Raw genomic sequence first — 17,944 nt, 5'->3', positions numbered from 1 at the left:
CAATAATCATTACACTATGCTCTTGCATGATTACTCATGAAGGACTTACTTCCTTGTGATCTAATCATTTGATTGTGTAAATGTTTGCAATTTTTTTCAATGATCATACCATACTTTTTATTTATTTTTATTTATTAATGCTTTACAGCACAAGTGCTGAAGGTCTGTAGGACACCTGGTCCTACAGCCTGCTCAAAGACTTTAGCTACTTAGACTTTAGCTACTTAAGGTGTGTTTGAAAAGTTGGAGAAAGGAGAAAAAATCCATGACTGGACCTAGGTAGCCTCCTCTGGTTCAGAACAATGGTGCATATCTGAGTGTGTGTTTACAATGTACGTATAATTACTGTGATAGTAAAGTAACCAAATATAGCATGTTTGTGAAACTATCTTTGCTACCTTGCCAGTGGCGGATCCAGGGGGGTTTCATTGGTTTCCACGGAAACCCCCTTTGAAAAATGATTGCGTAACAATTAAATGTTTTAATTATCGCGGCGTGCGTCTCGATCGAGATACTGTAATTAGAGCAGTCACAGTAGCTACTAAAGTAGTGTGTAGGAAGTTTTTAATATATTTTATGTACTATTACTAGGCTGTGACCTTTTTTTTTTTTTTTTTTTGGTCTCACCTTACCAAACCAGACGATGTAGTGCAAACGTTTGCGTATCTCATGTCAATATATATCTCCACCTTCTAAACTGGAAACCCCCTTTATAAATTCCTAGATCCGCCACTGCTTGCATGATCACTCATGGAAGACTTGCTTCCTTATGATCTAATCATTAATGATCATGTCAATTTACAACTTTACTGACTTTAATAGATTCTGAACAATGCATGGCACACATAATGTTCATTACTTGTGGTTTGTTATTTACAAGTTACCATCTCAAGTAGCATATATAGCCAGCATCCCCTACTATAGATGCTTGTCCCAGATAAGATAGACACAGTAGAAATTAAACTGCTTTAATGTTTTTATATATATCCTGCATTAGTATGAGTATTGTGTAAATCTTGCTACAGTCATATAGCTATAGCCAGAACTAATAATATTGTGTGGTTTAAAATGTTGATGTATGTTTGTTACTGCACAATCAGTGATAGATGTATTGTGCTGCTATTATGTTTGCATGTTTGCTCATGTAACACTTACACTTTCTGATGAACTAATGATGTGCATTGCTGTTTGATGTGTATCACACAAATGTGCATTTTGGCGATAAAACAAAACACATTATGAACACACACCTGCAGTATATTGTAACTTACACTGTTACAGTATAGTAACAAGAAACAAAATTTAATGCTTACAGCAAATAAATTCACTGAAATTGACCTGCTCCTTAATTCATAATAGTACTCCTGCATCTATATTTGACATTTGGTTACTATGAATAGTACTCCTGCATCTATATGTGACATTTCGTTACTATGAATATTGTATGATAATTAGTCACTAATGATAATGATGAATTCACATTTGAAGTGTTTTTCAAAGCAGTGACCCTGTATACAATCAGGATATATGTTTGTAGTTAAATATATATATATGTATATATATATATATGCAGCCGGTTTACATTTGAAACAAGAATTTACATAGTTATTCTGAGATACTCATAAAGTTGATCAAAATGAATAGGTCATCTGGAAGCCACTCTTGCATGAGCAGTCATGTAAAAATTAATATAAACATACAGCAGACCAGTAAACTAATAGTTATCAAACATACAGCAGACTAGTAAACTAATAGTTAGACTGTTCAAAGTGCCAGCAGATGTTAATTTGTAACTGACTAGACACAAAGCATTCGACTGCTGTTTACTGTAGTATTGAAAGCTATGCTTGCACATACATTGTAACCAAACATTGTGCCATTGTTCTGAACCAGAGGAACTAAAGTATGATAATTAAAATTGCAAGTTGTAAATATTAAGTTTACATCAGTGATCAAGTAATCAGATCATTGTGAAGTAAGTCTTGCATGAGTAATCATGCAAGTCTTAGAGTAATTATTAAAGTGCAGCAAATCTTTTAATGATTATTGAAAGGCATACCTTTTATTGTGATGATTTAGATCATGGGTAGTAAACTTTGCATGAGTGATCATGCAAAAGTACTTTACATGGAGCCTCTCAGCCTCACAATATAGTGATTACTGCAACTTAAATATTTTTCAACAACATGAGACATACCATATACTGCTCAAATAACTAAGTGTGATAGTTTATAACTTCATCACTACATATGATTGTTACTATAGTCCTTAACTAACACTATCAGTGTATACTACACTAAACTACCACACCATATCAGCAAACAAAATGCCTATATTGGTGAGATCCAGGTCATATACATGTAAGAACACTACACACACATGATTCCTCAGTTAACCATTATTAAAAATTATGCAATCCATGCAAAAATTGATGCCACAGTTAGGTGACTACCAGTTAAGGAGACACAATTTGTGATGTCCATAATACACCCCCTGTATATATTATGTGTGGCATTACGATGTGTGCATATTTGTACGTCTGTGTTGCGTGCACGCGGGCATATACACATGTGCATGTAATAGTGTTTTTGGAATTGCTATTCCACTGGGATTAGCAAGCCAAGAGTCGATTTACAATAATGTTTGATGGTACATAACCTTTTTGACAGCAAATATGCATGTGTACATTATGTGCACAAGTATACAGTACACGTATGCAATGTATAATGTATGCATGTCTTGACTACCATGGCAGTAAGCATATACGTACAGTTTAACATCTACAGTATACAGTAGCTTACCATATGTGTTCACAATCACAGCATAAACTTAGAATGAAAACACCACTTTCACACAGTTTAAAATCATTTAATACAGTAAATTAAGTGTGATGTGCAATCTGATTTCATGCAGGACAAATAATCAGACAGAGACTTCTTAGTTCATAAGTTAACATCATTCTTTGTTCTGCTGTATGTTGTGGCTATAAAACTGCTGCCACATATTCTGCAGTCAGTGTGGTCAGACAAAAAGTGTTAGTTCTACACTGACAGCAAAGAGGAGAGGCAACTTTAGAGTACAACTACGTATACCCCAAGAAGCTTGCTGATTCACGGATTCACCCTTGGATTCACCATAATGACCCTGAAGTTAAAGTTGACAATTTGCCTATTACTGAGTAAGAAACAATGCGAACAGGCTGTTTATGTAAACAACAAACAACAAGTTTTGCACACACCCATTTGTACAAGCAAGCATGTTTATGTATGCATGCAATGTACATATAATGCTTATTTAAATAGTTGCAGTGCAACTGACAACTGTATTCAGTGTGTAATGATAATTTTGTATAAATAAATTTATATCACAGACTTCAGTGTCTTCAGTTTGCTAGTATCATCATCAGAAGATGGATTCTTTGAGTTTGATACACCTTGTGACCGTTGCATGGCTGTGTTTTATAGAGAAGTAAGTTGTTGTTGCCTTGCTGTGCTTTATGTGCACTTAAAATTTTTGCATTAAAAGTACTGATATCATTTCTTGGCTGTCAATTGTGATCTCATGACTATTTATGTGGTTGTACATCGTATTGTTGTATTTGTATTTGCTAGGAGACACCAGAAATCATTGAAATTAAAGTCAACAGAGTTGGTAATATCACAGGAGAATTTGTAGTGCATTACAACACTACTTATTTAAGTAAGTTATGTGTTATCTTGTGGTACATGTACCTGTATACTGGTACATAATTTGTACATACGTGTACATATAGCTACAGTATACAGTTGAAACTTTCTTATAGAATTGTAGCTACATACATGCATGTATCTTATTACTTACATACAGTATGCACATAATTATATAAAATACTTAATCAAACACTTGAACACCTTTTTTATCCTGTGTCATCTCAAAGGTTAGCTTTACTAATCTTACTACATGAAATGCACGTGTTTTGCATGTGTATCTTTGCAACTAAAAACAATATGCAGTAATCTTGTTTGCCTTCATGTCTGTTGACCAAAAGTGTTATAAATAAGAACGATTTTAAGCTACCATATTTTATTTCTATGTGTGACACTGACTACGTACATCTCTTCAGGTGATTCAGCTGCTGACATGGATTTTGTCAATCCTTCTGGAGTGCTGAAATTTGAAGCAAGTGAAACTCAAAAGTCAATATTACTACAAATTATTGATGATGACATTGCTGAGGTAATTCTGTTGACATGCCAGTTATCTATAACTTCATATTATGTGCTCTGTAGTATAATAATTGAAATAAACTCTTGGTGTTTGTTGGCCTATAAAAATGTGATAGTCAGTCACCAACATGTTACCCTAATATCCACCGAGTCAGTTGATGAAGTGTTAAAAAAAACTAATAATACAGCAAGATATTTTGAGAGAAGAAAAGTTGACAGACACATCAGTCTAAGTAATGTTTTAATTTACTAAAGTTTTAGTTTCTTTAAAAGTTAGTGTGTAGGCATATGAGTTTTAATTTTTCCAGCATTTAATCTGCATCAAAAGGTTCTTCTGTCAAAATTTCCTTGTTTTGCTTTCTTCCTCATAATTTATTGGTATATTTTTTTTGTTGTAAAGGATACAGAAAAGTTCTACATTACATTACATGGCGTGAAGCTGGGATCTAAAGCAAAAGCAATAGTTGTTATCTATGGAAATGATCATAATGGTATGTTGCTATGATCACTCATGATAAAAGAATACATGTATGCATGAATGTATGTACTATCATACACCCACTAAGAATTGTAATGCTGTATACATGCTAAAAAGTTGTGATGCGATCATTCTTAGCATTCTTTGTTTGTTACATTCTGGTAAAAATATCATTTGTGCCAACACAGTGAGTGCTTGTAATATAAGCCAGCTTAGTTTAGTGAAATCTGAAATGATCTGTTTGTTATATATTACATATAAGATGTTTAATTGTTGTATATCATTCTAAAGAGAGAGTTCGTATTTCTGGTGGACCCAAACCATCTGTTGGATATGCTGAAGTTTATTACAATGGCACCTGGAGAAGATTCTGTCACAGTGTTTGGGATAGAGGCTCTGTACAAGTGTTTTGTAAACAGCTTGGTTATTCTGGTGGTGTAAAAAGTATTGGTTGGTCTACAGATGATGTGATTCCTAAGATAGAGCTTAGTCACTATTGTCGTGGAGATGAGAAATACATACTAGATTGTGGCCATGATGGTTACAACTGTGGTAAAAGTCCTGCTGTGGTGTGTCAAGAAAATGTTACTAGTAAGTTATCATTTTGGAGTAAATAAGGTATCTCATGGTTTCTAACTGCGATGTTACATACAACACATGCACATGCAAACTATCTCCCTGAATTTAACAAGTTAAACTTCCATTAATGTTGATTGATGTTAACATCATTGCAGCCAGTTTTTGGCTACTATATAATATTAAGAGCTACCTGTAACCAGATAAACAATCTTAATAATTGAGATTTACAAAAGGGTGCAACCTTCAAAACTTGATGCTGTGAAGAAGGTAGATATCAAAGATCAACACAATTGAATGCATTTAGTTGGCATGACTTATGTAATCTGATTGACGCAATGGTTTTGTGATGTCCTTAGTGTCCTATTGCAGTCACGAGACCATCTCAATAATAAGGTCACTGACATCATTAACTTGACACTTCCTTTACTGCCGGATGTACTGACTATCCAACCTACCTGGATCGTGTTAGAGGAGAGTGTGTAGAGACATGTCCGCCAGGAACATTTGGAGTAGTAACTGGAAGTGTTGATGATGTGACCAACAAACATTTGAAGGTGTGTGATCCAAGTGAGTTTACATGTAATAGCTATATATAGACACAAAGGGTAAACTCCCTAGCTATATACAAGTTATGATACACATGTAGTGTGATATGAAGGCCACTGGAACTTTTAGGTCAGACTTGAAAACCAACTTATGTATGTACTTAGTTTTGATATTATTATTGTTAGTATCTTCTGTTACACATTAACAGAGACAGATTTTAAAAGGGGCTTTTGATCCCCTCAAAAAATTCAGCCAATTGTGCCATTAATGACTTGAATATCTCAACTGGTGATCATGACAGTTCATTATTTGTTTTGTACTATAATACCATTGCTATGCTGATTAAAATGTGCAACATTGAAGACTGTGCTGATTTCTGTTTAGTGGAGAGTGTAATATGCTTTTAAATCATCCAATTATTCTTTCTGGCAATTTTTTATTAACCTACTATTCTCAAACTTATTCCTAATTAGTGCTATATACAAACATATTAACTAGGGTTATTCAGCAACATATTTTGGCAGCTGGAACTCAGAAAGAAGGTTGATATAGCTGTTTACAATATGACCTTCAGCTTTCTGGCATATTTGTTAGGATAAAACTGCTTTTTTTTGGACTCAATTTGAGAAAGCGATTGTCACTAAACAGCACTTCACTAAGCAATAATTAACTATTGTACGTTGATTTGTTGATGTAAACATTGTGGGACTCTTCTATTGCATTTTTCAAAGTGTCAAATCTTTGTGCCCACGCATTTATTGCCAATTATTTATCTATTTAATGGACAATAAAAATTACAATATTCATTAACTAAGTAAGTCTAAGTTAATAGGTCATTGATTATGTCCATATCCAATTTTTTTCTCAAATTGTAAGTCATTAACTGATTGGGATTACCACATCATACAAGTATATATACTGCATGTATGTTAGCGATGATACAAGTGGGTGCTGAATGTACAACTACTGTAAAGGTTTGCCTAAATTCTGCTACAAAATGTTTAGATCAATGCTTCAGATTCCTTTTCAGTAAAGTGTGCCACACTTTATTGGATAAGATTCTCTTAATCTCTTCCATGTTCCACGAGGCTGTGGACAATTGTAGTAAAATCTACCATCTTTGTTTCTTTGTAGGTTTAGAGTAGATGACACACAGGCTGGTGAACATTCACTAGACCTCCTCCTCAGTATGTGAGCACAATCTTCTGTGTATGTTTTAACCAGGTCAAGACATTCCTCACTTTGGAAACACAGTTTTTTGAGTTTTCTGCAGTTGTCACCTGTTGAAGATATATACAAATATTGAGACCATTTGAAAATTCTACATTGACAATATCTCCAGTCATCACTGGTAAACTTTACCACGTTTTGAAATTGTAACCTATGTACATTTTAGTGGCAATATAGGCTCTGCCCCTTCATATTGAGTAAGCCAAAAGCATAGGTGAATTAGTGGAGTAGCTACATAGCAAATTGTAGGTGATTTGCAGGTTTCCAGGTGAATTAATGGAGTACATAGTTAAATGCACAAAACGGTGTTCAAAAGTGAAGCTTAGGTTTGCGGTGTACATGACAGATTCCATTTTTATATTGACATGCAAAGGGGATACATATATACTGTAAATGATATACGTAGCATAGATACTATACTAATAACATGGGATTTGAAGCTCTGTTTCGCGCACTGGCAATCTTCATTGTACCGAAAGTAATTAATTTGACGGTTGTGTCATGTCATTAGTTATGTTGCTATCTTGGTTGCTATGCTCCACTATCACAGGACGGGATTTGGTTCTTGTTCCACGAGCTGTAAGTTGGTCCATACAAAACAAAGAACTGTAATTGTTACACTAAGCCACACTCAGATCACCGTAGCTTCACCATAATTTCAGTTATTGTCTGGAGGACACTTAGAAATACCCGAAACAGGTAGCTACACAAATTATGTCACTTGCCATTTGGTTAACACCAAAAATCTTCAGGAAAAAATGTTTAACTGTTACCAATGCGAGGCACAAGCCATTTGAAATTGTCTGTACTTTAATACAATTCCATTAGTTTTCACTGTATGTTTTCAAAGACTTGGCAAAGAGTACAAAATATGGTTTCGTAGTGTTCCCCAATTCACGTTGTGCTACAAGACAATTTGAGCTTACACTACTGGACAATATATCCATGCTATTACCATGAAATTCCCATAATCACCCATGAAAGTTTCAGGTGGTATTTTTCATGGGTAATGAAATACCAATGAAATACCTATGAAATACATGGAGCAAAATAATGTACCAATGAAAAATCCATGAACGAGTGAGTTTTCATGGGTTTGTATGTATATACAACCCATGAAAAACCTGTGGAATCAAATCAATGAAAAATGTGTGAAAAGCCTATGAAAGTGAAAAACCTGTGAAATCAAATCAATGAAAATGTGTGAAAAGCCTATGAAAGTGTTTCATAGGCTTTTCACACATTTTTCATTGATGTGATTCCACAGGTTTTTCATGGGTTGTATATACATACAAACCAATGAAAACTCACTCGTTCATGGGTTTTTCATTGGTACATTATTTTGCTCCATGTATTTCATAGGTATTTCATTACTCATGAAAAATACCAACTGAAACTTTCATGGGTATTTCAAGGTGATTATGGGAATTCCATGGTAATAGCATGGATATATTGCCCAGTAGTGTCTCAAGTTGATTGCACAGAAATACTAGCTCATATATCATCCTATACACTTACCTTGGTTCTTCACTACGTTGGTATCGAAATAATCAGATTTTTGTACCTTCACCAACTGAAAGGCAAGTCCGCGAAACTACAAGGAGTGCTTATTTGGAATGCACACGCTATATTGAGTCCGCGAACGGAGCTTCCAATCCCGTGTTGTTAGTATAGTATCTGTGTACGTAGTAAGCATAATGCAAGGCATAATGTATTATTTCATGGACTGGGCACGCAGACTGGAGTCATGGACTAAGCTGGAAACAGGTTTTAACAATGATCCACTAGTTCCACTTGTAATGCTCAAGACACCGTTATCGAGTTACAACTGCTGATACTAGTAACTACTCTTCCTTACAAGTCACAAAGGTCATGCATGCAGTAATATTGTGTATTAATCCATGCTAGCAGTGATATAGAGGCCATTGTTGTAGTGTAGATTAATTCCTTTGTTGCTCCAGTATACTTAGCACTAGTGTTTAGGCCTCAGTGATGAGGCAGAAGGTAGTCTTAATTCAGCCACTTAGTCTCACTCCACCCACTCACTCTATATTGAATAGTAAGTTTATACCTATCCACTGGTGTGCATTCCCCATAAATTATGGCAAAATCATATGATTAGCCATGCCATGCAACGCCACAAGCTACAACTTGACTACTGTCATTTATTTTAAAACTATTTTAATAATTTAGGGAGTGTGCAACCTTCATTCCCGTTGTGAGGAAGACCAATACCAGTAGTTGTAGTTTGATAATAGTGTCTAGCTGCAGCATTACAAGAGCTACTTGGGTAAAATCTGTTGTTTGAGAAGCTGTTTCCAAGCTCAGCCTGTGAGTCCAACCTGTAACTCCAGTCTGTGAGTCCAGTCTACTAAATACATTACATCCGTCTACAGTGCGTGGAATAAATTAATCATGTACATTAAACTGACCAGAATAGGTAACGTCAACACTAGCTGTATTAACAAACCCATTGTTTTCAACCATACAAGTGTAATTGCCAAAATCACTAATCTTGGTCAGTGTCAAGTTGAACACTGGATCTGATGACACTACATTTCCTCGTGGATCAGTCCAGGTATAATTAACATTGCATGATCTACACACCAGTGACACTTCACCATCAAGAGGAACAGGATCAACATCATCAACTGATACCTCTGGTGGATGATCTCTTTTGTATGCTGCATTGGTACATAGTTTAATATATACGTTGTTATAAACATTTCTAATAGCACCACTCACACACACACACACACACACACACACACACACACACACACAATTGTAATATTTTATTAGCTTACCTTTCTCATACAGTATCACATTGGGTAAATCAATAGATCTTATACAATCTGATCTATACACAAACTGTACATTAAAACGATACTTTGTGACATCATCATTTGGATCAAATGCTTCAAATAATGTGATGTTCACTGGAATGTTGTAGAGCATTGTATTATTATCATACTCAAAATCACCTCCAGTAATATATTTTATATTAGTATAGTAATCATATTTAATTCCATTTACAGAAAATTGAGATATTGTTGATTTCTTTCCTCGCAAAAAAACTGTAACATTGTGAGCAATGCTGGGATCTCTTAAGGAGACAACCATAGCGAACAAAACTGTCCCAATAGGAGCACAAACATCAACATCATATTCATATTGTGTAGCATTTATAAGAAGCTGATATCCTTCATTTGGAGCTGGAGAGGAGGAATGATGCATTAAATACAAATATTTTAAAATCACATTACATGATTAAGTTTGCAATAAAGCCATTATGATACATGCAACACTCAAACTCACTTGGCTCACACACTCTCAACCGATCAGTGCTCACATCATCAACACTTCCAGTTACTACTCCAAATGTTCCTGATGGACATGTCTCTACACACGCTCCACTATTACGATCCAGGTAGGTTGGGTAGTGAGTACATCCAGCTGTAAAATAATGTTCCTTATTAGACATTCCATGCACAGATATGATATACTGAGGTAGCAGGATTTTTATTCTGGTAAAGACACGCTTACACAGGTATGTAGTAAGGAACCTAATATATTATTGGTGACAAGTGTTGACAAAAGTTTCATATCTATGCACCTATATTATTATGCAAGTTGATTGTCTTACTGGTTATTATTTGCTTATAATTAATCACAATAATGGCAAGGTGATTACGAAAGGGCAAGCCTTTAGAGGTAGCTACATAGCTATTGGTAAGACACCTTTGTAAAGAAATAAGTGTTATAAAATTGAAAATATCAAACCATTATCACATACCATTATCTAAATAATTAATCACAAGACCCATTCATGTCAACATGATAACTCACCGGTAATGTTTTCTAGACATGCCACACCTGGTGTTTTTTCACAATAAGGATCTGTTTCATAATTACAGTCTAGAACACTTTCCTCTTTTCCATTACAATATAGTCTACGATTTAACTTTGGAATTACATCATCTGCATGCCAATTAAGGGCTTTTGCACTATCAGGATATCCAAGTTGTTTACAAAACACGTGTGTTTCATCTTCGGTAAAAATACCACAAAATTGTCTCCAGGTACCATTGTACCAAACTTCTGCACGTCCTTCAGTGGGTTTGAGTCCACCAACAATACGAACTTTCCCTTGTGAATGACATACGTTGATTAAATCACTGGAAAACTAATCACAAAGAGTTACAAAATGTCTATTTTGTTTTGTACTGTAATCAATGTGTAATGGATATTTCAAGTTAATTACATTAACAAAGATACCTTGCACACATGTGCACTAGTTAACTATAGCTAACTAAAACTAAAAGTAGTTTTAGTAAGACAAATATTATGTATTAGTTAACTAAAACTGTAAGTAAAAGAAAATCCATATTATAACTAAAACTAAATCTATAACTAAAAACAATGGAATAATTCACCAAAACTAAATCTAAAACTGAGAAAGACATCTAAAACTATAACTACAACTTCTTATGCACAACTAAAACTATAACTAAAACTAAAAGGTTTCACGTTCTTAACTAAAACTAACTACAGTAAAGCTAAAACAATACAGACAATATAACCATAACTACATAAATTTATAACTAAATGAATTAAGAAAAGACTTACTAGCTAAGACTAAAATTATTGAAGAAACTATATCTAACACTAAAACTCCTTACTAAAACAACACTATGTTGCTCAGACCACTGCACGTATAAGTTCACTTACTGTACATTCTACAGGTGGAGCATCTATATGCCATCATATATGACTTAATGGTGGTTTAGTTAACTATAACTATAACTAAAAATATATTATCCATAATTATAATAACTAAAAACTAAATCTGTACCTAGAATATAATTTACCAAAACTAAAACTAAAATGAATTTGTAAAAATAACTAAAACCAAACTATTTTCTTATATACAACTAAAACTATAACTAAAACTAAAATATTTTCATGTTCTCACTAAAACTATCACTATAACTAAGATAACAACAATATAACTACAACTAAGGAAATAAGAAAGATTACTACAGTATAACTAAAATTAGACAAAACTAACTATGACTATAAATAAAACTAACTTAACTCCTTACTAACACAACTTAACACTAATGGTTACACAAATATACACACTAAATACATACACACACACACACACACAAGCACGCACAATTTACTGCAAATACAGGTGAAGAACATACAGTACCTCCATGATCATTTCGATAAATCGCAACATCATTATTTGATTTAGGTCCCAGTTCTACTCCACTTAATGTAATTCTGAATTTTTCAAATTCCTGTAGAAAGAGGAAAGAAAACTGGTGAGGTCATTGTTTAATAAGAACACATTGCATCTCAATTACCAACCATCAATTCAACCAATTTTTTTTATAAACACATTTTGCATTGTTGTCTTCTACGGAAATAAAATTATTTTAGCTATGGGGCACTGAACAGACATGTATGTATTCCATGACCACAAAGTGAAGACAATTAACTTTGTGAGTTTCAGATAACACACTTGCTACATGTTTATATACCATACAGTCATGCTTTTACCTCAGTGATGTCATCATCAAGTACTTGTAGTAATATTGACTTATGAGTTTCATTAGCTTCAAATTTCAACTCTCCAGTAGGATTAATAAAATCCATCTCAGCGCTTGAACCACCTAATAAGTATGTATCAGTGTTATTTATTAATCATTTGCAAAGCCTTAAAGGGTATTACACTAATTGTACAGTACGTTAATTCTATTAGTTAAGAAAATCATTCCATGTATAATTCTACTTGTAATGGATACTCTAACATGAAAATATAAAGTTAAGCTGTAAAATGTGCATATAGTAGGTGAATTCAAGTTTAAACTGATAGCTATAATGTGGATAAGTCATTTCTTAAGAAATTTAATCAGCCATAAAATTTCATGGTTGAAAGTTCTGTGTGTTCACAGGTTAATCACTCATGTGTACTCATGAATTGAATAAGTTATATTTAGTGATTCTTACAAGTGAATACTCCAGAATCAGATGATGTTATATTGTATACTGTTATTGTGCTCTCAGTAGTTGTGTTTATTGATGTAGACTCTATCCTGTACTTGCTTGTATCTGACACATCTATCAGGACTCCATTAAAGTACCAATCAATGTATTTACCAATTCCCTGACATGTGAAATTTGTCACATCTCTTCCCTCATCAGATAAATCATAGAAAGACAAATACATTTCTCTTACTATATGTACAGAAAAAAAAAACACTATGCTCATGATCTCAACTTGTACTGTCATTTTATCTTAATAAGTCACACTATATACCATATCTAAAATTGAAACTTCAGACCATAAGTATCCAAAAACCACTAAAAATAACTTAACTTACTTTGGATAGTGTTGTAATGCACAACAAACTCTCCTGTGATATTACCAACTCTGTTGACTTTAAGGTTGATAACTTGTGGTGTCTCCTATAGCAAGCAGGAGATATATGATTATCATAGTGTAACTATCTCTTCATATATCATAAAAGCAACATGTACGTAAGTACTCTTTTTGCAGAATAACATGGATTGCATTGATTATAGCTAAGGACACAGCTAAGTAAACATTTTAACAAAAGTGACATGTACGTACTGACATACTGTATGTGCTATAAACAACATACATGTATATAAATAGTCCCACCACAATGATCACAATATGATGCTGATAAATCAAACTCAAAGTATCCATCATTTGATGACACTGGCAAACTGAAGACACTTAAGACTATGGTATATAAAGATAATAATATATATGCAACATCATCCAATTACGTAGCAAATGCATTTAGATAAAGAACACATGGTGGTAGAGGTACTATCATTAACAACTTGTAACTGATTTCTTACTCAGTAGACAGATTATAATCCTAAACTTTGGTGTCATGGTGAAATTAATCTAATATCCTTCCTCGATATACCTGTAACAGGGAACCACACTTGACCCTTCACTTCTTCATATACAAGTCAGGAGCAAATAACTAACAGCAGTGCTTATAAAGAGCAGTAAGTATAAAGGAACAAAGAATGATGTAATGTCTTTGGTAATCAACACTTGTAAGTTTATTTGCATGCTTATTTGTCTTACGGTGAATGAGGTCAGTTTACACATCCTGCTTACATATTTAGTTCATCACAAAGCAAATAAATTATAAAAATAATCTTAACAGTTTACTATCCAAGGCTGCGATGTACAATGCTGTAGAATCAAGACACAATAACACTTGCTCTTTCTCATTTTTCTGTCCATGTACAAAGTTTTCAAAGAATCCTCACCAGTATGACTTCAACTTTCTCTAACTGTTGAATTTTCCCAACATATTTCATTGTAGGCTTTAAATAAATAATATGTAACTTGGGTAGCTAATTGTGACTGGCTGAGCAAAAGCCGGTCGTTCGTGCATTCCTTTCTTGCTTCTCTGTTACCTATAGTAACAAAAGGAATGGACTGTCAAAGTTTCAGCCTTTTATGACAATTAGTCTTGTAGTTATAGTACACACGAAATTTGGTTTGTACAGCAATGGTATCAATACTGTCAGTAACAGCAAATAAATTACAGGCACTTCATTCATCCATCATAACTCAAAGACTGTGAGCCAACCCTGTAAATTTGACTGATCAGTACCTTGAAGGTGACCAATTCCAGTTACAGTGGTTTTTAGATCATTTGTATCTAATTTTACATATGTGTGAATTTGTATCTAATAATTTCATATTGTGTACTTACAATTTTGCAATAATTGTACAGTTGATTAAAGCCCTCAAGGCCTCAACCATTTGTAGCATCAAACTTTGATTGAAACATCTTGTGATTTTCATGGGGTTTAGAGTAATGTGTCTACATGATCTCACATACAGTATATACATTAGTAAAGATCAGTGGCGTAGCCAAACCCGGGCAAGCCAGGGCATTGCCCGGGCATCAGACTTCTTTGCCCCACTATCAGCTCCTAGAGTAATTATAAAGACGTGGGCTGGATAGCTCTAGATTTTGCTAAAGTTACTTAACTAGTCACTGTACAAGAATAAGTATAGCACAACTTATACAACACTCACCGTGCCATTTTCGCCGATGGTTTCCTTCTTTTTGGCTAAACAGAGATGGGGTTATCCAAGGGATTTTCCCTACGAGTAACTTGATTGTGCACAAATAGAGGAGGCAATAAATAGCAGCAAGATCACGTGATTACAAAAAACCGCGCAGCATTGTGGCAAGGAGTGAAGGACAAAGAATTGGTTTCACTATAGTGGGCTGCATGGACGGTTTACATTTGGATGAAGTGATCACGGTAGCTATTGGTGTGGTCAAAACTCGGGAGGCAAAGCAGTCAAGAGGTATTTGTGAAATTAGCACCCATCTATCCGTGTGGATACTGCTCAGTTCAAACGGTATGGAGTACTTGTTCAGTCAGCAATTCTTTTCTTTTTGTTTCCACTTTTCTAGGCTAGCAACTGTAGTGGCAGAACATAGTCATCACGTGATAGAGCGCCTCGTCCTTTAATTCAAGAATCTTTGTAGTCTGGTATTAAGACACATGTAGCTAGATGTAGCTATGTAATATGTTAGAAGGCCAATAGCTAGCTAGGCGTTCGCTTCTATTAGGTTGATATTAGTCATCTTGCATACAGTAGTGTAGGATGATACATAATGCATTTTTAAAATGTTATATTGATGTCCATATGAAGATGGGCATGTGTACGTGTGTTACATAGGAAATGGCTTGCCCACCCATTGCCCAGGCATGGCGTAAAAGTCTGGCTACACCACTGGTAAAGATTAACATTTTAAAATCTACAACGGGACTAAAAATTATTTAGTTTTGTATGTAGTGATTAAGTTATGAACTATCACACCAAGTATTTGAGCAGTATGTATGCATGTCTCATATTATTTAAATTGCTGTGTATATCATCAGTAACTATATTGCAAGGCTGAGAGGCTTTTATCTACATTTGTAACAGTGTATAGTTTTGCATGATCACTCAAGGAAGGTTTACTACCTATGACCTAAATCACGACAATAAAAAGTATGCCTTTCAATAATCATTACACTATGCTCTTACATGATTACTCATGAAGGCAGGCCGCCCAGAGAAATTAAGGGGCCCAGGGCAAAGAGTTAAAGTCACAACCTGCTGGCAATGACAATAACTACCCATCACCAACCATATCTCCTTATCTATAAGCTTGCTATACTGCTCCTCTGAAGAATACTGTGACTGCTCTATTAGAGTATTTAGATCTGACTGCTCTATTAGAGTATATCGATCTTTTAAACAGGTATTCAGGGGGCCCTTCCTGGGGCCCCTTTCAGGCTGGGGCCCGGGGGAAAATGCCCCAGTTGCCCCCCCCCCCGTGGGCGGCCCTGCATGAAGGACTTACTTCCTTGTGATATAATCATTGATTATGTAAATGTTTGCAATTTTTTCAATGATCATACCTTACTTCCTCTGGTTCAGAACAATGGTGCATATCTGAGTGTGTGTTTACAATGTATGTATAATTACTGTGATAGTAAAAAAAAGTAACCAAATATAGCATGTTTGTGAAACTATCTTTACTACCTTGCATGATCACTCATGGAAGACTTGCTTCCTTATGATCTAATCATTTGATCATGTCAATTTACAACTTTACTGACTTTAATAGATTCTGAACAATGCATGGCACACATATAATGTTCATTATTTGTGGTTTGTTATTTACAAGTTACCATCTCAAGTAGCATATATAGCCAGCATCCCCTACTATAGATGCTTGCCCCAGATAAGATAGACACAGTAGAAATTAAACTGCTTTATGCTTTTATATATATATATATATATATCCTGCATTAGTATGAGCATTGTGTAAATCTTGCTACAGTCATATAGCTATAGCCAGAACTAATAATATTGTGTGGTTTAAAATGTTGATGTATGTTTGTTACTGCACAATCAGTGATAGATGTATTGTGCTGCTATTATGTTTGCATGTTTGCTCATGTAACACTTACACTTTCTGATGAACTAATGATGTGCATTGCTGTTTGATGTGTATCACACAAATGTGCATTTTGGCGATAAAACAAAACACATTATGAGCACACACCTGCAGTATATTGTAACTTACACTGTTACAGTATAGTAACAAGAAACAAAATTTAATGCTTACAGCAAATAAATTCACTGAAATTGACCTGCTCCTTAATTCATAATAGTACTCCTGCATCTATATGTGACATTTCGTTACTATGAATATTGTATGATAATTAGTCACTAATGATAATGATGAATTCACATTTGAAGTGTTTTTCAAAGCAGTGACCCTGTATACAATCAGGATATATGTTTGTAGTTAAATATATATATATATATATGCAGCCGGTTTACATTTGAAACAAGAATTTACATAGTTATTCTGAGATACTCATAAAGTTGATCAAAATGAATAGGTCATCTGGAAGCCACTCTTGCATGAGCAGTCATGTAAAAATTAATATCAAACATACAGCAAACCAGTAAACTAATAGTTATCAAACATACAGCAGACTAGTAAACTAATAGTTAGACTGTTCAAAGTGCCAGCAGATGTTAATTTGTAACTGACTAGACACAAAGCATTCGACTGCTGTTTACTGTACTATTGAAAGCTATGCTTGCACATACATTGTAACCAAACATTGTGCCATTGTTCTGAACCAGAGGAACTAAAGTATGATAATTAAAATTGCAAGTTGTAAATATTAAGTTTACATCAGTGATCAAGTAATCAGATCATTGTGAAGTAAGTCTTGCATGAGTAATCATGCAAGAGTAATTATTAAAGTGCAGCAAATCTTTTAATGATTATTGAAAGGCATACCTTTTATT

The 17,944-nt window shown here is 34.4% G+C and overlaps 2 protein-coding genes across 2 annotated transcripts; one reads left to right on the top strand and one right to left on the bottom strand.

Annotated features, from left to right (window-relative positions):
• The first annotated feature begins 4,229 nt into the window (after nucleotides 1–4,229).
• Nucleotides 4,230–5,823, top strand: LOC136267471 (macrophage receptor MARCO-like). Its single transcript, XM_066062635.1, has 4 exons — nucleotides 4,230–4,235; nucleotides 4,606–4,696; nucleotides 4,975–5,274; nucleotides 5,619–5,823. The coding sequence occupies exons 1-4, from the start codon at nucleotides 4,230–4,232 to the stop codon at nucleotides 5,675–5,677; spliced, it is 456 nt and encodes a 151-aa protein (XP_065918707.1). The 3' UTR covers nucleotides 5,678–5,823.
• Nucleotides 5,824–6,649: 826 nt separating this feature from the next.
• On the bottom strand, nucleotides 6,650–15,228 carry LOC136266675 (uncharacterized). The gene is made up of 12 exons (XM_066061675.1): nucleotides 15,149–15,228; nucleotides 13,942–14,012; nucleotides 13,716–13,819; nucleotides 13,434–13,518; nucleotides 13,060–13,287; nucleotides 12,610–12,722; nucleotides 12,257–12,347; nucleotides 10,888–11,187; nucleotides 10,357–10,494; nucleotides 9,846–10,253; nucleotides 9,471–9,722; nucleotides 6,650–7,088 (listed from the first exon to the last, which is right to left on the bottom strand). Exons 2-12 carry the CDS (start codon nucleotides 13,976–13,978, stop codon nucleotides 6,835–6,837), a joined length of 2,010 nt encoding a protein of 669 aa, XP_065917747.1. The 5' UTR covers nucleotides 13,979–14,012; nucleotides 15,149–15,228; the 3' UTR covers nucleotides 6,650–6,834.
• Between the last annotated feature and the right edge of the window lie 2,716 nt (nucleotides 15,229–17,944).

The sequence above is a fragment of the Dysidea avara genome, chromosome 9 (assembly GCF_963678975.1).
Source record: "Dysidea avara chromosome 9, odDysAvar1.4, whole genome shotgun sequence".
Classification (NCBI taxonomy): domain Eukaryota; kingdom Metazoa; phylum Porifera; class Demospongiae; order Dictyoceratida; family Dysideidae; genus Dysidea; species Dysidea avara.
The sequence above is the reverse complement of the archived record's forward strand: the minus strand, read 5'-3'. Positions and strand labels throughout refer to the sequence as shown.